At 54.1% G+C, this 20,695-nt stretch overlaps 6 protein-coding genes across 6 annotated transcripts in view; 5 read left to right on the forward strand and 1 right to left on the reverse strand.

The window, feature by feature from the left end:
* DCS_04402 (uncharacterized protein) overlaps positions 1-4,000 on the forward strand; it is a gene marked incomplete at both ends in the record, with an annotated part of 37,057 nt that extends 33,057 nt beyond the window's left edge. The window contains one exon of the mRNA XM_040801712.1: positions 26-4,000. Within this exon, the coding sequence (XP_040656745.1) occupies positions 26-4,000 (3,975 nt within the window). The remainder of the gene's footprint in view (positions 1-25) is intronic.
* A 1,543-nt stretch (positions 4,001-5,543) lies between these two features.
* On the forward strand, positions 5,544-8,063 carry DCS_04403 (N,N-dimethylglycine oxidase; the record flags this gene model as incomplete). The annotated part of the gene is made up of 1 exon (XM_040801713.1): positions 5,544-8,063. One exon carries the CDS (start codon positions 5,544-5,546, stop codon positions 8,061-8,063), a length of 2,520 nt encoding a protein of 839 aa, XP_040656746.1.
* A 385-nt stretch (positions 8,064-8,448) lies between these two features.
* DCS_04404 (naphthalene -dioxygenase subunit alpha) lies at positions 8,449-9,757 on the reverse strand (the record flags this gene model as incomplete). Its single annotated transcript, XM_040801714.1, has 2 exons — positions 8,449-8,863; positions 8,928-9,757. The coding sequence occupies 2 exons, from the start codon at positions 9,755-9,757 to the stop codon at positions 8,449-8,451; spliced, it is 1,245 nt and encodes a 414-aa protein (XP_040656747.1).
* Positions 9,758-10,585: 828 nt separating this feature from the next.
* On the forward strand, positions 10,586-12,051 carry DCS_04405 (uncharacterized protein; the record flags this gene model as incomplete). The annotated part of the gene is made up of 3 exons (XM_040801715.1): positions 10,586-11,393; positions 11,477-11,717; positions 11,787-12,051. 3 exons carry the CDS (start codon positions 10,586-10,588, stop codon positions 12,049-12,051), a joined length of 1,314 nt encoding a protein of 437 aa, XP_040656748.1.
* Positions 12,052-12,856: 805 nt separating this feature from the next.
* On the forward strand, positions 12,857-15,694 carry DCS_04406 (uncharacterized protein; the record flags this gene model as incomplete). Its single annotated transcript, XM_040801716.1, has 4 exons — positions 12,857-13,473; positions 13,649-14,124; positions 14,202-15,106; positions 15,164-15,694. 4 exons carry the CDS (start codon positions 12,857-12,859, stop codon positions 15,692-15,694), a joined length of 2,529 nt encoding a protein of 842 aa, XP_040656749.1.
* Positions 15,695-16,317: 623 nt separating this feature from the next.
* Positions 16,318-18,311, forward strand: DCS_04407 (uncharacterized protein; the record flags this gene model as incomplete). The annotated part of the gene is made up of 5 exons (XM_040801717.1): positions 16,318-16,730; positions 16,988-17,768; positions 17,873-18,010; positions 18,059-18,134; positions 18,244-18,311. The coding sequence occupies 5 exons, from the start codon at positions 16,318-16,320 to the stop codon at positions 18,309-18,311; spliced, it is 1,476 nt and encodes a 491-aa protein (XP_040656750.1).
* Between the last annotated feature and the right edge of the window lie 2,384 nt (positions 18,312-20,695).

Here is a 20,695-nt window from a genome sequence, read left to right on the forward strand (position 1 = left end):
TCATCTTTCTCTACCAGCATACAAGAGCCTGCCTGATGGCATTACTTTGCCCACCATTCTTCGCTCAGCGTGGGCTCTTGTGTTGTCAAAATACCTGGAGACAAATGATGTTGTCTTCGGAAACACAGTTACTGGTCGAAATGCCAGTGTTCCGGGCATCGTCAACTTGGTCGGCCCTACCATTGGAACATTGCCAATCCGAGTTCAAATCCACAAAGATGATGAACATGAATCAACGGTTCGGCAATTTCTCATAAGGATGCAAGAGGAAGCTAGGGAAATGATTCCGCACGAGCACGTTGGTCTCCAGAGCATTGCGCAAATGGGCAAGGAAACGCGCGATGCTTGCGACTTTCAAAATCTTCTTGTCATTCAGCCAAGAGCTCGGATCCAGGGCTTCAATGATTCCTCCGCAGCGCTGACTGAGGATCGGGCGGACGTTGATTTTACCAAAATCGAAGATTTGACATCATCGTCAACCGGAAACGCTCAGCGATACCATGTATACCCCCTTGTTTTCCAATGCATTATCGAGTCGCCTGAATCCATCCGGCTGCTTGCTAGCCACGACGCGCACATCTTATCCAGTGCCCAGATGGATGCTATGTGCCACCACTTCTCTCAGGCTGTTACTCAACTCGTCACAGCTACGTCCTCTTCCGCTGCTGTGGCACTCTCTTCCATTAGGCTTACCTCAAGATTCGACATTCAAGCCGCAGTCTCATGGGCAAGTGAACCAGCGCGCCAAACAGAGACCTGGGATGCTTGCGTTCATGATATCATCTCCAAACGAGCCACACGGTTTCCCTCAAGAGAGGCTATCTTCTCCTTCGATGGCTGTATGACCTATTCTGAGTTGGAGAATGCCTCTTCTCGCTTTGCAGAACATCTGTCAAAACTAGGTGTTGGACCAGAAACGCTTGTCCCCATCTGCTTCGAGAAGAGTTTGTGGACCATCGTGGCCATGCTCGGTATCATGAAAGCCGGAGGAGCGTTTGTTCCTCTTGATCCTGTATCCCCCATCAATCGCACCAAAGCGTTGATCAAAGACATGGGTAATGTCGAGATTATTGTTGCTTCGGCATCGACTACGGCCAGTTGTGTCGGCCTTTGCACCAACATCGTCACGTTGTCAAATGAACTGCTCACGCATCTTCCACCTTTAAGCAAGATGCCCGTCATTTCCAAGGCCAGTCCTACCAACGTTGCATATGTTATTTTCACGTCTGGCTCCACCGGTACACCCAAGGGTGTCATAGTGGAACATCGCTCGTTGTGCTCCAGTATTCAGGGTCACGGAACAGACATTGGCTTAGACAAAGATTCACGCGTCCTTCAGTTCTCCAACTACGTCTTCGATGTCAGCTTGGGGGAGATTCTCAGCACCCTCGTCTTTGGGGGAACCGTATGTGTACCCTCGGACACAGAGCGACTCTCGGGAAGTGGCCTTGTAGGATTCATAGCCCAGAGCAGTGCAAATGTTGCTTTCCTCACTCCTTCAGTTGTCGCAACACTAAGCCCGGAAGAGGTTCCTTCATTAAAAACACTCGTCCTTGGAGGTGAGGCTCCAACTCGCGAAAATCTACAAACGTGGTACGGCAAGGTAAATGTGCTCAACGGATACGGTCCCGCGGAAGCTTGTATTTACTGCAGCGTGTCCCAATTCACAAGTCCAACCGACCGTCCCACCATTGTCGGTCGCGGTTCTAACTTCAAACTTTGGGTCGTCGACGTCAACGATTCTTCTCGTCTCTCCCCCGTTGGATGCGTTGGCGAAATTCTCCTCGAAGGCCCCGGCTTAGCCAGGGGCTATCTCAACAACCCGGCAGCGAGTTCAGCAGCATTCATCCACCTGGAGTCTTCTGACTGGTTGGATTGCGAAAACGACATTACCAATCGTCGATTTTACAAGACTGGAGATCTTGCACGATGCCATGTGGACGGCTGCATCGAGTACATGGGCCGCAAAGACAATCAGATTAAGCTTCACGGACAACGGATTGAGCTTGGCGAGATTGAGTACCAAGCCAAATCGGCACTCGCACTGCAGGGTTCATCGGAGCCTGTGGTGATTGATCTCGTACGAACGGGTGGCAGGGAGGCTCTGGTTGCCATCGTCAGCCTTGGAAGCATCAAGACTGCAGATGAAGATGCACCTGTCATGATGATGATGATGACAGAAACGCTTCGAAATAAGTTTGGGAAACTGGCTTCCGAGCTGAGCGCAACGCTCCCATTATACATGGTCCCCCAATACTACATTCTGGTGTCGCAGATGCCCACAACCTCTTCTGGAAAGATTCACAGAAAGGGTCTCCGCGAACACATTGAATCTCTTACGGCCTTGGATCTTAAGGCATACTTCATTGAGCCCTCAGCCCTCGGTGCTCTAAATCGGGGCGCGGCTGACACGAACGATTTCCGCCCACCCACCACGCCAATCGAAGCTAGTCTTCGAGATATTTGGTCCCGAATTCTCAATCTGCCTATCGACTCGATTGGTATTGATGACAATTTTTATCATCTCGGTGGTGACTCAATACGGGTGATAACCATGGCAAAGCGCATCAAGCAGGAATACGACGTGGCTCTCGGTTTAGGCCATCTTGCTGGCAAGGAAACAACGATTGCAAAACTCGCGGCTGTTATCAAAACAAGTCAGAATCAGAGTCAACAGCCTACTTTGGCGCAGCCCAAATCCAATGGCACATTCATTGATATGTTGGGTGAGACTGCACGAATGACTAACAAAGCGCTTAGTCCACAAGGACCACAGCTCCTGACGATTCCTCGTTCGGTGGCCACTCTCTCTGCTCGTCAGTCAGTTTTCCTTACCGGAGCCACAGGGTTCTTGGGAACGGAAATTTTGCGCCAACTGTTGTCGTCTCGGGAAGTTTCTCGTGTTATTGTGCTTGTGAGGGCCAAATCTGCGACCCATGGGTTACAGCGTGTTACACGGACAGCAGAAACAATCGGTTGGTGGCCCCATATCGATGACGCGAACAAGAGAAAGCTCGTAGTATGGGAGGGTGACTTGGCTTTGCCGTTCCTCGGACTTGGCTCTGAAAAATGGCAAGAGCTCTCTAGCAACGTCAGTGCCATCATCCACAACGGTGCCGTTGTAAATTGGCAGGCCGATTTTGAGTCCCTGAAAGCGGCCAACGTATTGTCAACAGTCGACCTGTTATCCACAGTCTCATCTTCACGTGGAGTTTCGAAGCTTGTGTACGTATCAGGCGGCATCAAACTCGTCAATACACAAGCAAACCAGCATCAGGTGGCTTCAGAGCTCTCCAGGGGCGGCACAGGGTACATGCAAACAAAATTCCTGTCTGAAAGCGTTGTGCATAACGTTGCGGCGCATCTAGAAAAGTCGGCCAGCACAGAATCTGTGCAAAACCGCGTTTCGGTGGTGAAGCCAGGTGTCATCCTCGGGGCAGGCATTCGTGGTGCTGCCAACACAGACGACTACATTTGGCGTGTCGTTGCCACCGCTGCAACTTTGGGATACTATCCTTCGGAGCCCGAGGATCACTGGATGTATCTAGATGATGCCGATGCGGTTGCTCGATCCATCATGATCCAAGCCGGTCTCAACAGCAAGCAAAATTCCCCCGCTACCTTCAAATCGTTTGTGGATCTTCAAGAGGGCTTGACAGTTCCAGAGTTTTGGAGACTCATCGTCGAAGAACTGAACGGTGTTCAAGGCAAATCTGAGATGAAGGCTCTTTCTTGGGCTGATTGGACTGAGCTGGCATTATCGCACATGGACCAAGTTGGAGAGTCACACCCACTTTGGCCAGTGCAGCACTTCCTTGGCCGCCTGGGAACTGGCAATTCGCAACCTCAGAAAACCACTTTCGACGACGCAACGCGTATTTCCGAGGCGGTGAGGAGGAATGTTAGGTATCTTGTCGAGGTCGGATTCGTACAGTCTGGAGCGACTTGCGAGCTGACAGCAGAAGTCTTCCGTCGGTCTGATATGAGGAGGCAGGTGTGAGATCAAACGATTTTATATTGCTTATACGCTTCGTCGCTCTTGATTGGTTTATTTTCCTTTATTTTTTTTACTTTTACTTTGCTAGAACTTATAGTTGCTAAATTCCAATAGTTGTTTTAAGTTTCTTCTGTCCATTGCGTTGTTTTTGTTCTTGCTATCCCACTTTGCAAGAATCCAACTACCATGTTGTCCGTTTCTTGAGACCCATGCAAAAATCAGGTACCAACCACAATGCGATATTGCAAATGGTCATATACTCGAGTTAAAATAGCTAATTACTTCATGTCCAGGATTGTTTTGCTGTACTGATCAGACCTGTCACGGAAATATATTGCGAACCATCCTTGCATGTCTTGGCACCTATAACAAAAGAGTGAATGCTCCAAACACACCAATTTCGCCATTCTGAGTAGCCACTAACCATTTCACATATTCTTCGATTTATTGCTGTGATGCTGAATATTGTGTAGTAAAATTATCAACGAACCTTCCAAATGAATTTCTGTTTTAGGCTACAGAGAAATCCGATCAGGCTGAGATACATACTAATATTAGGTTGTATTCTGTAGTCGTTTCCAGCAATGCAGCAATGGCCATCCGAACAGAAGAACGCAATATTACTGTTTTGGTTCCTGTTTAGCGGCTCCATTGCTTCGCCCGCAGCGGTCTACATACTGGAATTGGAATTGATGCGGGTACAGTATATTAGCAGTCCTAAACTGCGGATTTGCGATTTGCCTTGTGATAAAAGCGAAGGGACATGCTTTAGTCAATTTCGGGGTATTGAACAATCGGCAAAGTCACTATGAAGAAATGTGCTTTTGCGATTAAAGAGCTAGCGCATCCGCTTATTGCATGCATTTCCCTTGAGCTCTCGGAATCACGGAAGGGAAGAAAAAGACTAGATAACAAGGTACAAGCTTTGTCGGGAGCAATTCCCCAATACTGGTTGGTCCACGATTCAATACCTCACTGGCTGCGTGCCCGCTAGGAAGTGCGAGGGCGGCATAGCCAGTATTGAACATGCCCAGCGCGAATCTAGCCATTTTGGCTACTAATAGATTGATTGGCAGTTTTTGTTCACGATACATACGGCAATAGAATATCATAGTTGAGGTTGGCCGATGCTTGATTCCGGTATGAATGCGTACCTCCACGGATTGCAATGTGGGTTTACCACATAGGTCCAGATCGGCTAATCCGCACACTTTCCGATGTATTCATTACTATTAACCCCTCATTTCCCCGCGGAAACGTCTCGGCTTCGTCGTCGAACTACCGTGTCTCCTCCATCTCCACCCTTAATCGGCTTCAGCTCGCCACCGCCTCCGCCGCCGCCGCCGCCGCCGCCGCCCTGTTCCGTCGGCTCGGCATTCGCTGCTGATGATACCGATCACATGACCGTCGTTCTCCGAGAAAATGCCAGCCGGCGTGACGTGACACGAACCTCCTCCATGTAGTCCATTTGCGTCATTGTTGCAATACTGCGAGGAGTGGAATTCTCTGTGCAAACTTTCGAGGAAATACTGCTCCTCACCAAAGCATGCACAACATGACACCGATGTCAAACGTCGTCATCATTGGAGCTGGAATCGTGGGCACCAACCTTGCGGACGAACTGGTCTCGCGAGGATGGATGAATATTACCGTAGTCGATCAAGGGCCCCAACACATGCCCGGCGGCTCCACCTCCCACGCGCCAGGCTTGTGCTTTGCCAGCAACCCTTCGAGGACGATGACTCTGTTTGCGCAGTACACGGTGGAGAAACTTCTATCGTTGGAGTTTGACGGTCGAAAATGTTTCAATCAAGTGGGAGGTCTCGAAGTGGCCACTACCCCTGAGCGGCTGGAGGAGCTCAAGCGAAAGCACGGATTCGCCACCTCGTGGGGGGTAGACACACGTTTAGTCGATGCCGACGAATGCTTGAAGCTCTACCCTCTGTTGAACAGAGACTTGGTTCTTGGCGGCCTACACATCCCGAGTGACGGCCTCGCATCGGCCGCAGCCACGGTCCAGCTTCTGGTATCACGCACGCGCAAATCAGGCGTTCGCTACCTTTGGTCCACCCGAGTGACCGGCATCGAACAGGCCAATGACCACGTCACGGGAATTGTAACGAAGGCAGGCATAATTCCCGCCGACATTGTTGTTTCCTGCGCCGGCTTTTGGGGCGTCGAGGTCGGTGCTCTCGCCGGCTTGCCTATTCCTTTGCTTCCCATGGCCCATCAATACGTCAAGACCACCGCTGTACCTGCTCAGATTGGTCGAAATTCGCTCCCAGATGGGGCGAGCCTACCAATATTGCGCCATCAAGACAACGACCTATACTTTCGTGAACTTGGTGAACGATACGGCATCGGCTATTATGGCCATCGTCCAATGCCGGTGGCCGCATCGTTGTTGAGCACCACGCCGTCAGATGTCGACGAGCGCAACATGCCGTCTCGCCTTAAATTTACCCCGGCCGACTTTGACGCGGCGTGGAAGCTGTCTCAAGACCTCCTACCCGCTTTGGGCGATGCCGATATTGAGGATGGATTCAATGGCGTTCTCTCCTTCACACCCGATGGCTTCCCCCTCGTGGGACAGTCACCTGCTCTGGATGGATTTTACGTGGCAGAGGCTGTGTGGGTGACTCATTCAGCAGGCGTCGCGCGAGCACTGGCAGAGCTCATGACCATCGGAAAGTCTCAGCTCGATCTCTCCTGCTGTGAGCTTTCCAGGTTTGAACAGACCCAGCTCACTCCATCATACGTGAACGAGGCTTCTCAACAGAACTTCCGAGAGGTATATAGCATTGTTCATCCATTTCAGCAGCGGAATTCGCCGCGAAACCTGCGCCTCGGTCCGTTCTATCTCCGCCAACAACAGCTTGGTGCTGTCTTCCTCGAAGCCTCCGCTTGGGAGCGTCCAGAATGGTACGAGGTGAATAAAACGCTGGTCAACAAGCTACCAGCCGAGTGGCAACCACGCAAACGTGATGCTTGGTCTTCCAGATACTACTCGCCAATAGTAGCTGCAGAGGCATGGAAAACACGGACTGCCGTGGCCGTCTACGACATGACTTCCATGTGCCGGCTGGAGATATCTGGCCCAGGGGCCGTTGATCTGTTGACGAGACTGACCACAAGTGATGTTTCCGGAAAGCCAGGGTCCGTTTCTTACACACTGCTCCTCGATGACCATGGTGGCATTCGTAGCGACATTGTTGTCATCAGAGTCCTCGATAATTCATTCCAGGTTCATGCAAACGGCCCGACGGACTTGGCCTACTTTTCAAGAGAAGCCCGAGAGCAGACGAGAGCGGCTCCAGGGCGCTTTGTTCAGGTGCGAGACATCACAGGCAGCACTTGTTGTCTCGGACTATGGGGGCCACGATCGCAGGATGTGATGGCTGCGATGTGCATCGATGAGCCACCTGGCACCGCAGGGCACCCTCGTCTGCAAGCCAAGCATGTAAGCATAGGCGGCATACCAACTGTTGCGATACGCATGTTGTACGTGGGGGAACTCGGCTGGGAAATTCATGCCAGTGCCGACCACGGCTTACGTCTATGGGACACGATTTGGCAAGCTGGTCAACCGCATGGAATGATTGCAGCCGGGCAAAGTGCTCTATGTTCGTTGCGAATGGAGAAAGGCGTACGAATCTGGGGTGTTGATATGAGCACAGAGCACGACCCGTACGAAGCTGGACTCGAGTTTGCCGTCCAGGATGACAAGGGTGGCTACGTCGGAGCTGATGCGCTGAAACGCCGTCCCAGAGACGAGAGTGCACGACGACTGCGCTGCCTTACCATTGATGATGGCTGCTCCATGGTACTCGGAAAAGAGCCCGTGTATCTGGACGGAGGGCCTGTGGGGTACATAACCAGTGCTGCATTTGGGCACGCAATTGGCAGGCCGATCGCATTTGCAACCCTAGCTCGACGCGTTAACGAGGGAGACGCTGTCAAAATCGAGTACTTTGGACGGCTCATTCCTGCGACTGTGGCCGCCGAGCCACTCTTCGATCCTCAGGGAAACCGACTCAAAGCGTTGGGAAGGGTCCATAGACTGTAGATACATTTCCATTGAGTTCCATCTTTGATTCGCTGGCCCACAATCAGCATATGAACACCATACCTGAATCATTAGCGTCGTGATAGGCTTTGATGCTGTTTCTCATGTTCTGACGCACATGACACGGATGAAGCCTGGCTATCACGGACTACTGCGGCACCTACAGAACCAGGAATCATCGGCCAGAGGCTTAAAACGGCAACGACAGCAGCTCCTTAGCGTCCTGTCCAAAGAAGGGGCGGAATTCAGTTCATGTTGTTCATTGTCTCATTGCTGAAAGGGCAAGCCCACTACATACGGAACGCTATGAGCAACCTTATGTCAATCTGACCGAAACAGCAACGATGTGAAATAGACCCTATAGCAAGAATAAATGCACTGTAAACTAAGCAACAATCTCCTTGGGAATCATGCAACAGTCCACAGCCGAACAAAATTTGATGTCCTTGTCACTAGCCGCAGCCGTCTTCGGGAGGGTTTGTCGAGCAGGCCATATCTCGCATTCGGATTCGACTTCTCTGCTGTAATGAGCCTGCACAAGTTCTCGCACAGTCTTCTGGAAGAATAAGGGTCCCTTCTCCATCGTCGGATGCATTTCACCGTTGACGAAGACGCCGGCGTTGAGGTTCTTCTGCGCGTTTGCGCAAAGATACTTATCCTCGGACATGATTCTCCGGTACATGGAGCTTATGATCTCGAAATCTTCGTCGCTGGAATTCTTGTTCCTGTAGACTTCATACTTCATGACAGATTTGGTCGGGCTTCTGGGCACGAATCGTTGTATGAAAAAGAAATGAGGACTGCGGAGAGAAGTCAGAGGTCCATAATGAAATATGGTCATTGTAACGACGGCGATTCACATACGATATGTTCATGGAAGCATTGGGAAAGTAGTAGGTAGAGGCCACGCGGAAGCCGCGCTCGATTTGCTCCTTTGTGGGATTGCCGAAATGCTGAATGTGGCCGTCCTTGGTCTGGACCGAGTAGGAGCTGAGATCGGCAATGGTGGGTATGTCGGGGTGGGAAGTCTTGCAATGGTAACACTCGTTGTAATTGTCCGCCAGAATCTTCCAGTTGTACTCTCCTTCCATCTCCCAGACGTGGTCGAACTGGTACTGGTCAAAGTCGTACAAGTCAAATCTGGTTTGATGATCGACGCCGTCAAAGTCGTCGTCCCAAGCAACATCTGGCTTGTCGCGGCCGTCGAGATTGACCCAGATGAATCCCTTGTCGTCGACGTGAATGTGAATTCGAAGAAGATTATTCTGAGACTTGTCGAAGCCTTTGAGGTCCTGATAACCCGGCGCCTTGGCAAGGTTCCCGCTCAGGCCGTACGACCAGCCGTGGTACTTGCAAGAGAAGACGAAGCTGTTGCCCTTGTCCTCAGTGACAATAGGAAAAGCGCGGTGCCTACAGACATTATGGAACGCGTTTATGTTCCCCTTGTGATCTCTACATACGATGAAGTCGAAGCCGGCGACTTCGTAACGGAGCCAGTCGCCTGGCTTCGTCAGCCTCAGGCTATGGGTGGTAAGGAGCCACTTCTTCGAAAAGATGGCCCGTCTTTCCAGTTCATACATGTCCGGAGAAGTGTACCAGGAGGCTGGCAAGGCCCGGACAGGCTTGCTGGAGTCTGGCTCGACGGCCATAGGCCGTCCGAGCCCGAGGTAATTCGAGAAGAATGACTGAGCCATCTCGGTGCAAGTGCAGTTGGTGCAAGTGCGATTGGACGGTTTTAATCTTCCGGTGGTTGCAAAATGATATCAGCCCTCAAAACGACAGTCGAGAGGAGACGCATCCTTTTCTACCATCTAGTCCATTATCCCATCCCGGTTTAAAACCAGCGAAGCCAACAAACGTGCGGCGTACGATAGAGGCGTCAAGGGACTCCATTCGGCCGTCGGAAGTGCAACGCCGGCAGCCAAGGGAGACGCCGTTGGGAGGGCCGGTCACATGATCGGCGTTCGAGAGCGATGTGCCGAGAGCGCAACCACGCCCACTAGGCCGTTGTGAGAGATAGGCTGAGAAGCAGCCACGAAGGGTCCGGTATCAACATGGAGCCGCCGAGCAGCAGAATTTCGACCGGTGACGTCCGGCAATGGCGGCTGACATTCGCCGGCCAGGTTGGTGATGATGAGGCTCCACACCCATTCCCGTTTCCTCGTCAGGGGGGGCTTATCGCATGCCGTGCATTAGTTCGCGTACGCGTTCTCGTCTGCGTGTGCGTGTGATTGTTCGGTTTCATCATGTGATCGGTCATTCATGGACCCAGGCCGAGGTCGGACCGCCCTCACGGAAGAGCCAATCGAGCGGCCGGCGATATTGGAGCTTGATCCCTAGATAGGGAAGTGGTCGGTTGGGCAGGGCCCTCGGCTCCGAGGTGGCTTGCGCGAGATTACGCTGTTGAAGATGAAGCGTCTAATTCTCATTGATAAGGTGGCCTCATTCGACTCCTCGCCTTCGGCAAAAATTCCCCGTAGCGGCTCGCGACTCTGGATTTTGCCGCCTCGCCATTGACCGAGATGGCGTCGAGCAACGAGTCGTTTCTCATCATCGGAGCAGGCGTTTTTGGAGTGTCCACCGCGTACCACCTTATCAAGAGAGACCCTCATGCTTCGGTGACGTTGGTGGATCGGGATCCCTTTGACGCCGACAGTCGTGTCGCCGCTTCGTGGGATTGGAACAAGGTTGTGCGTGCCGACTACGAAGATTTCGTCTACTGCCAACTGGCACTCGAAGCGCAAGACGTCTTTCGAACCGATCCGCTCTGGATGCCGCATTTCCACGAGACGGGCGTCTACTGGATTTGCCGCAACGATTTTGCGAAGGATGTCGTCGAAAATTACAAGACGCTGGGTCGGAAAGCGGACATTACCGTCGTGCCCGTCCACGTGGCGCGGAAGATGTACGACGGGCTCTTCGACGAGGCCGATTACACGGGCGTGAAGGAGGTCCTCGTCAACAAGACAAGCGGCTGGGCCGCTGCCGGCGACTGTCTGCGGGCCGTCACCCGCAAGGCCATGGAGCTAGGCGTCCGGTACGAGATGGCCGAGGTGGCGACGGTGCTGCTGGACGACTCTGGCTCTTGCCGCGGAGTTCAAACGACGACCGGTGGCACGCTGACGGCGTCCCATGTCATCCTCTGCGCCGGAGCCTTCACCCCGAAGCTGCTCGAGCTCAGCGCGGCTCGCAGCGGTGTGCGCGACCTCCGGGCGGGACCAAGAATCGTCGCAGGCGGCATCACGACGGGTATCGCGCAGCTTGATGGCGAGTCGCTCGAGAGGTTCGCTTCCATGCCCGTGGGCTTCCAGGGGTACACGGCCGATACAGGTAGGCCAGCTCTCCCTCGTCATGCCGGACTTCTTCGCCATGCCACATGCCGGCCATACCTGGTGCGTTAACCAACAAGGCAGGCGCCTTCATCGGCAGTCTTCCGCCGACCAAGGACGGGGAACTGAAGTGGTGGGGACAAACGATATTCAAGAACACGGTGGAGGTCCTGCCTGGCCGCCTTCTGTCGGCCCCCCCATCAGAACGAGACTACGGCCAAGGAAAGGTTTGCGAAAGGCTTAAGGAAGACGTACGGCATGCAAGCCATGTGTTTTTCGGAAAACGGGGGGCCGATTGGAAGCTCGAAAAGCATCGTATATGCTGGTAAGCTACGGCAGCCGCTCGGCGATTTGCGTTGCATGGGAGGGGGACTGACCAGCTCGTCCCACGCAGGGATGCCTTCACCACGAGCGGCGACTTTATCATCTCTCCGCATCCAGCGGCGAAGGGACTCTATTTGGCCACCTGCGGCTCGTTTCACGGATTCAAATTCTTCCCGGTGCTGGGCAAATACGTCCTGCAAATGCTCGAGGGTTCTCTGTCGGACGAGCTGCAAAGGAAATGGGCCTGGGACAGAGAACGTCCGGACCCGAGACTCAATCCCGAATGGCCGAGGGTAGAGTTGGCTGAGCTGCGTGGACCGTCGTCGAAGTTGTGAAGCCCGATGCTCCCGCGTGATGAATGCTCGCTCGTTCACCGTCCCTCGGCGGGAATGAACTTTGGTGTGCTGAGGGACATGAAGTCACAGCAAGTGTTAATAGCGTCCTTGTGCTACCAGTAGCAGGTATTGGAGCCTCGGGCGATTACTTTAGAGCAGCTACGCTAGCCAAGCGGGCCATCGCTCGCCTATCCTTCCCTCGCACCTTGCACTACTATAGCACTACAACGCTTCCACGATTCCCACACTATAATAGTGCTCCCACACTCCCAGACCCCTCCCACACTTCCACAATCCCACATCCACCACGCTCCCACAATTCCACACTCCCACACTCCCAACACCTCGATGTACTTACGTGTGCGGCAGATTGCACTACCCACGATGTGTACATGATGCACGTGGAGGACACCATCTTCTGACGCTAGCTGGCGGTTAAATAAAGTAACTGCATGTACACCTGGTGCCTGCTGGTGGCCTGCTGGTCGGCACCGTGGCGCATGGACAGTGGGCTGGTTCTAGCCTCTCCAGGACCCTCTGCTGATCGTGGCCAGCCATCGACCGCGGACCTGACTGTCACTTAGCTGTTGCCAGTGGCCACTGGCGGCGACCCTCAGCGCACACGAGCGGTACGCGGGCCCCTGGAGACGTTATCGTGGTCAACCGATACCAGCACACACACTGTCAGCGTGCATGGCGGCAGACGCCAACGAATTCGTCACGCTCACCCTGCCCTCCCCGTATCGTCGTGCACGACGTAGACGGACATGCCGGTGGATGACATGTTCAGGCCTCGTCGTATTACATGCCCTACGCGTTCATCCGAAGGGTGGGAGGAAAGGGAGAGGGTTGGGTTGGTCATGCGGCCAGCAAATCAAGGTGCGACTCGATCCCGGGTGGCTGTTCGATTGCTACTCGTGCGTACCCAACCATCACTAGCTCGAAAGGGGAACCACTTGGCAAACCCCGCTTGGAACTCGAGAAACGTCCCCTCCGCTGTCGGAACAGAGCCGAGACGGCATTGCGTATTTATTCACACGAGGCTCATCCTGGCCAGATCCGAACAGACCAGACCAGACGGTCGACTTTCCCGAGGTCATCATCATCGGGTAACGTTGGCCACACGCTTGGGCTGAGAGACATGATGACACCGCCCGACACCTGTGCCAGCTCTCGTGGGAGGCGACGATTTCACCACGCCTGCCACGCCTGCCGGTTGGTCTGCCCCGATCCCGTCCTCGCCATCGTCCCTCGTCATCGTCAGACCCGTCTCGTTCCCTCTCCCGTCCGGCATGCTGATGGAGACGCAGGAGGAAGAAGACGCGATGCCCCGGCGAGAAGCCAGCTTGCTCGAGCTGCTCGCGGCTCGGCCAGGCCTGCTCCTACCCGGCCATACGACGACCCTCGCACGGAGAACGATCCGTACGTTCACGCGGCGCACTTCTGGCCGAGGTGATGTGTTTATCCTGACAATAACGACCAGGAGGAGAGGTTGGCGCACTTGGAGGAGAAGTTGAATCTTCTCATCAGCGGCAGCTTGTACATGCGAATCCGTACGACGCTGTCTGCCGACATGCCGTTCTGACGTGATTTCCAGGGCAAACCGCGCATCCCGCCCGGAGCCGTCCTTTGATGATGGCTTGGGTTCGTCGGAGAAGTCATACTCGGTCACGCCCCCTGCTCCCGCTCCGGCGGCCGCTTCCACCTCCGTCTCGGCTCCCCTCGAGCCGGAGATCGGCACGCCGACGGTTGGGTTTGGCGCCGACGATCCCGTGGCGCGCCAGAACGTGTGCGACATGGCCACCAGCATTGAGCTCTACTTCAAGTACTGTCACAGGCAGCCGATTTGGTGCTTCGAGCGCGAGGACGTCGGCGACTACGGCGCCATCCCCGGGGATCTTGCCTGCAGTATCCAGGTGCTGACGTGTCGCTTCTCGGAGAAGCAAAAGCAGATGCAGCAGCAGCTCTACCGCGACAAGGCACGAAGCTTGGTCATGTCGCGCATATTGAACGGCTCCGTCGAGCTCGTCACGGTCGAAAGCCTGTGCTTGCTATCGTACTCCTACTTTATCGGTACGCATCCAAGGCGAACGAGAGCTGCAGAGCTGCCGCCCGTCATGCCATCCGTCGTTCGACTAATGCCGTTGCAGATGGGAGCTTCCAACTCGGACAGTTTCACCTCGGCGTCGCCTTGCAGCTGTGTCGAACGGCCGGCCTGGACCTGGAGTCGGCCTACGCCGCCGGAGAGGGCCAAGTGGAGCGCAAGAGGAGGGTCTTCTGGAGCCTCCAGCTGCTGGAGCAGTACTACGGCCGGACGGACGGCCTGCTGCGGGTCCCGACCGACACCTGGCGCCCGACCTCTCTCTCCACCGACGGGGACCAGGCGGAGCTCGGGCGACAGAGGCCGTCCTTGCCCAGGGATGAGCTGGGATGCTCCGATCGGGACGAGCAGGGCATTTGGAACACCAGCGTCCATCTGGGATGGGTCTGGAGCCAGGTTCGGAAATACGTCTCCGACTGCGCACAGAACATACTCCGAGAACCGTGGCGGCGCGACTCGACGTACGCCAAGGTCCTGTCCGACTTCATGGAGACGGAGCACAGGATCCCCATGTGCCACCGCTACGACTCGGCCAAGTTTTACCAGCGCAAGGTCGAGGAGCTGAGGATCAACCGGAGCTACTGGGCGCCCTGGTTGAAGGAGCAGGTGACGTACCACGCCATCAACACCGTCCTCCACCACCCCTTCCTCTACATCATCGGCGCCCAGCACAACCCGAACCTGGCGATCCCCAACACCTTCTGGAGGAGGTCGTCGGAGCTGGCCCTGCTGCACTCAACCTGGATCGTTCGCCTCATCGACATGATCATGGACCGGCAGGTACCCTTGACCGACCCGTTCTTCGCCCACGCGGCGGCCATCGCGGCGACGGTGCATCTGTACTACTGCTGCGCGGCGGCGCCGAAGCTCAAGCACAAATCCAACGCCGACTTTGCCAAGTGCAAGAGGTTCCTGAAACGATTCGTGCACTTTTCGAACGCCTGCCGGACGCTGGTATGCCTTGATTCGCACGCGCACGTGCATGGGACGAGCTGCTGACCGACGGCCTAGGACCGCACCCTCGACAGGATGATTCAGCTCGCCGCCGGCCCGGCGGGCCCCGAAAGCGAGCACGTCGAAGACTGGATGCCGTCCAAGATTTACCTCAGCGTGCCGCTGATGTGGGAAATCCTGCAGTTCAAGTGCAGCGGGGATTCGGAGAGGACGACGACGGGGTTGCTGGGCCCATCGCTCACGCCAGCCGTCGACGACGACGGCGGCGGGGAAAGTTGCATGCTGGAGATTAGCGGCACGACGTCACCCGAAATCACCATCAACACGGCGGACGGTGGGCAGGAAGCGCCGGTGAGCACGCTCTCGTACAGGACGTCGGACAAACCTTGCGCGCGGGACTCGCCATGGAGCGCCGACTGGGAGGAAGCCAACCTGACGCTGCATTTCACTCCGTGGCTGTACGCAAACTCGGCCCACCTCATGAGCATGGAAGACGTGGAAACGGATGGGGCGCACATCGTCATGGGTGACGGGGTCGCGTGGTGGGAGGACGATAATTTGAGCAATTTCATGCTGCACGATCTGTAGCTTCGAGACGCCGTCCACAACGTCACGGACCGGATGGATGTGCTCCGCACAGTGTTGGTCGTTCAGCGGGGCGTTTCGGATGGGCTTTGAATGGGCATAATGGGCATGTTTGTCGCTAGGTAACTCGTTTGTCGTAGGAATGGCACTCACCGTCTCCTACCCGCCGGCTGCGCTCGTCGTCGCAGAATGGCTGAAGGCACACGGGATATGGGCATCGCCTCGTATGAAGAGTAGTTGCTCACCGAGCGGACGGTGTCGAACGATTCGGTCATTAGTCGCATCCGGTGAAGCAGGCAACCTTTGGCCGACGGCTTTGATGACCTTTCACCGTCTCCCGTAACGCCTTCGCACGACTCGGCCAGGGAATGATTCCCCCGGCGAGACCGACGACGAAACTGGCGAAACGTTGCGAGCGTCATGATGCGGGAGCACTGGCAAAGGTGAAACTTGCGTTTGCGATTTTTCACCCGGCTACAAAACCCAAAGCTCGGCATGTTCTCCCGACGGCTCCTTGGTTGCCTGTCATTTAAAAATCGGCTTCGCTGCAAGATTCAATATGGTCTCGAGAAGACAAGAAACCAGCTCGTACCTTTTTGCTTTCGGACATTTCTCGCTCTGACAACATGCTCAAGACCAAGCACACATCTCTCTCGTTCGTCCTCGTCGTTGCGCTGGCCTTGCTGCTGTTCTTTGGCGAGGCAGCTGCTCAAAACAACGGAAACCGAAACTCTGGCGGCCGTGGCTCACGAACCCGGAATGGAGTCGGCGGTGGCGGCAGAAGCAGCACCGGCGGGAAGGGGAACCGAAACGGCGGCGGCGGCAGTGGTGGTAAAACTGGTGGTGGTGGTGGTGGTGGCAGCAGAACGGGAGGCAGTGGTGGTGGTAAAACAGGCGGCGGTGGAGGGAGGACAGGCGGTGGCAGGACAGGCGGTGGTAGGACTGGTGGTGGTGGAAAGTCTCGGGCGACGCAATCGGCTGGCGGTATTTCCACCGCCCAGGATGGCTCAACCATACTGGACCAAACAGTGCAGATCAAGTACGTTCATCGCCATCAACCCCCAATTCACCCACCAACTTGCCCAACCCACCACCAGGCCCCCCTCTCTCAAAATGCCCTCACTTCATCTACCATCGCTCAAGCCACCCCCAGTCGGCCAAGGCACGCATTCGTGCACTCTCATCTCATCTCCTCCTCTCGCTCCTCTCACCTCACTCCTCTTCTGCTCTCCTCCTCTGCTCGCCTCCAGCCTCCTCCCTTCTCCGGTGAAGGCTTGAATAACCAACTGTCAACAGCGGTCTTCCCATTCGATACAAGGTCAGCGCTCCCGCCAACCAGTTCACGACAACGTCGGGCGTCCAGGGCGGCACGGCCGCCGCCAACGATGGCGGCTCCATCGGCATGAACGTCTTGCTCCACGGGGACGGGGGCCAGTCCTTTTTCGACTTCCCCAACCAAGGTGTTAGGGCGAACCTGATGGGCGTCGCCGTCCTCTCGCCCGACAAGAACGGCAAATGGGGTGGTGCCGATCGAAATGGCCAGGAGCGGCCGGACGGCGTTGCTCATTCCCAGGCCGTCGCCGACCTCGTCACCCAGGAGCTCCCCAAGGTTGTCGCCTTCAACCGATCCCAAGTCTTCTTCACCGGCGTCAGCGGCGGCGCCCTCACCCTCTCCGGGTTCTTCATGCCCGGCCACATGGACAAGTTCCCCAACACGGGTGTCCTGCTCAACTGCGGTGCCATGGCCCCTCAGGTGAGCTTCAACGCCGATGCGGCGGCGGCCATGGCGAACACTCGCATCCATTTCCAGTCGACGAAGAAGGAGCTCGACTCCCTGCAGGAATCCATTCCCCAGTCCATCGCGGCCTACGAACAGGCCGCGGCCAACGCCGGCTTGGGCAGGCAGCAGACCAATACCCTTCAGACGGTCGACAACTCCCCCAACGGCGGCCATTGTGAATTTGACGAGAGGGGATTCGTCAGCGGCGTCCAGCTCATGGCGGACAACTTTGAGAACATCATGCTTCCCGGCGCCAGTGGCCAGGTTACGGGCGTTGGAAATGTGAACCGTGGCGTGGTAGGGAACGAAAACTTGCGGTTTACGAGACGAGGTTAGCCATCTCTCCCAGTCTTGCTGCTGCAGATGTGTGTCACGAACACACTGTACACGGGTGCGAGTAGCCAGATATTGCTTCAACGATCCCTGTTGGCAAACTCTGGCTTGAACTGCTCCTCTTCAACGAAGTGGTAGGAACGTCTCGTTGCCTTGATGCAGATGAGCATCGCGGATACCCTACAGCAGGGCGAGAATGGCCGGATGTTAGTATTTGATCCCGGTTGATGGATAGTCTATTGCTTGAAACATAGGTAGCCAACCACGAGTGTGACCGTCTCGTTGTCTTGATGCTGATGAGCATCGCGGACACCCCGCAGCAAGTTGCAGGTAGCCAGATGTTGATTCATGCATTCATGTTTACAGACTATTGCCCGAACTACAAGACGTCAATCACGAGTTGACCAGCTCGTTGCTTTGATGCTAATACGTGTTGTAGATACCCTACAGACAGATGCGAGCGGCTTGATGCTGCTTCCTGGACTCTGGTCTACAGCTATTGCCTGAGCTACCGACCGTTACCCACGAGACGACCATCTCGCTGGTTGATGCGGATGGGTGTCATTGACGCCCTGTATAAGGTTGCGTGTGACCATATGTTGCTTCAAGCCCCCCGCCCCCTGACCGACTCTTGCTTGAGGGACTTGTATGCGACGGCGCAGTACGACTGACTCGTTTGCTGATGCAGATGGGCATTCAGACATCCTGCCTGGGCGATTAGCTGGACATTTCCTCCGGGTATTGCTTGAACTACTACGCCCTATTACTTCACTTCCATGTAATAATAGCTGCTCGTAGGAAACAACTTGCATGTACAGCACTTTCTCTACGTGCTGGCAATTGTAGACTCATTCGTTCCGAATGAGTGGAGTGATACGTGCCACGCAGTCAACGGATTCAGGATTACATGGAGTCTAGGGTGACATACATCTACTGCTAGTGCTTATCTGCTTCCGACTCGTGCCGTGATGTTTGCCGAAGCACAAAGAACCAAGTTGGCATGTGAGTCGGCACGCGGCAGCGGCGCCATGACAGAAATGAGGCTCATGGCGAGCGGTAGCTGAAGGTACTTGCACTGGTGAAACGTACATGTACATTTGCGTGCTTTTAGGTAGTTGAGAGGCTTGTACTGTCATGTCGGTGTAGTTATAAGTATGGTAGTAGGTGCAAGTAAGTACAGCATGGAGGAGTCCTGTTGGTACGGGTAGATACGAGTGGATCATGGGTCGATCCTACGCTACTGTCCGCAGGGTGAGTACAGCGTCATCGTGCTGTTCTGCAAGTACATACTGTACAGTACAGTGCAAGTAAACACGTAGAGAGAAACTGAAGCGTAATTGTTTGTGCATGTATTGGCAATAATGCAATGACGTAAGTAGACAGCGATAGTGAGCATTCCTTTGTAACGAACAAAATGCACCGTGGTAATCACTAAGAGATTCCGTCTTCAAGTGGAACTACTAAACACGTCGACCGTTCGCCTAGAATATGATAATGTACTTGTGCATTTGGCTGTGCCATTGGTAGGTTTACAACGGTTTTATCCTCCACTTTCCCGCTCATATCGAATACCTTGTCGCTGTAAGGAGTATCGGGGAAAGTCAATGTAGTGCGCAGGCGCGTGTAGAAACATACGTCTGACGCTGACCTACTGAATTAAGTACTTGTAAATAGGTGTACTTATGCGGAGTAGAATGAATGCTAATATAAGCACCTGTACTCCGTACAGTACACCTATTTGTATTATAAAGAACCATCGAGTACTCCGTACGACTACATGTAATACTTAAGTGAGTATAAGTAAGTATATGTAAGTACTCACTATACTCATCCTGACGCTTGCTTGTGCCATGCTTGTGCCGTGCGTTATCGTGAAAGTACGTTGTACTTGCAATCACACTTACTCCGTACTCCGTACTCCGTACAACTTCACGTACTTATGCCGTGCATGTAATTTAATGTGCAAAGTGGACTGTGGTATTACTACTCCGTACTCCGTACTTATGTTTGTAACAAGTTGCGTTGTGCCCTGCTCTGTACAACCAAGTATTGTTCGTGTTCAAAAGATCCAGTAGGTTCCACAGTGACTCCGCACGAGTACATGTACTGTGCATGTATAGTTACATGCATACAGTAAGTAGTAGTAGGATTGCTACATGTAATACTTACTCTCGTCGGAGTCTTTGTTGAATCTCGCAACAAGTACTCCGTACTGTAAGTACAAGTAATGATATGCATCAGCTATTTCGGCCTTACTCTTCTATCAACTGGCCAACAACTAGTCCGTACTTTCGCCGACGGAGAAAAATCGCATACAAGCCCAGTACGTGCATCTCTAGACCTGCAAGTGCCCAAGACACATATTCTACTCGATAGGAGTCCATCTCTGTGCAAGTGCATGAGGCAAACGCCGGTTTCTCCTGTGGTTGAGAGCATATTCATAAGTACCTTGTAATACCTGCGCGCTCAGCATTGTGCCGCACTCCGCGAGTACTCCGTACAGTAGGCGAACTTGTACTTATAAGTACAGTAAGTATTTGTACAAGTGCGGAACACTTGAATGTATGAGCGTACGGAGTACTCCGTATTTACTTGTAAGTATATTACTTGCTGTACGGATACCCCTACTCGTATATGTACAGTAAGTACATGTAAGTAAGTACTGTAATAGTAGTAAGAATCCTCAATGCAGTTATGGTGCTCGCACATATATGAGTTTTCCGTTCCCAAGCTAGTATGGATTCGAAGAATACCAGGTAAATATTAGGTAACAGAGAATATCCGCAACGAAACGGGAATAATAAAAACCCTACGCGCACGGAACGGCAAACCGTGCCGCGTTTCTCGCCTGAAGAGATTTAACCGTATTACCTGTACTCTGTACAGAGTAC

This window comes from Drechmeria coniospora, chromosome 02 (genome assembly GCF_001625195.1).
Source record: "Drechmeria coniospora strain ARSEF 6962 chromosome 02, whole genome shotgun sequence".
NCBI classification, from domain to species: Eukaryota; Fungi; Ascomycota; class Sordariomycetes; order Hypocreales; family Ophiocordycipitaceae; genus Drechmeria; species Drechmeria coniospora.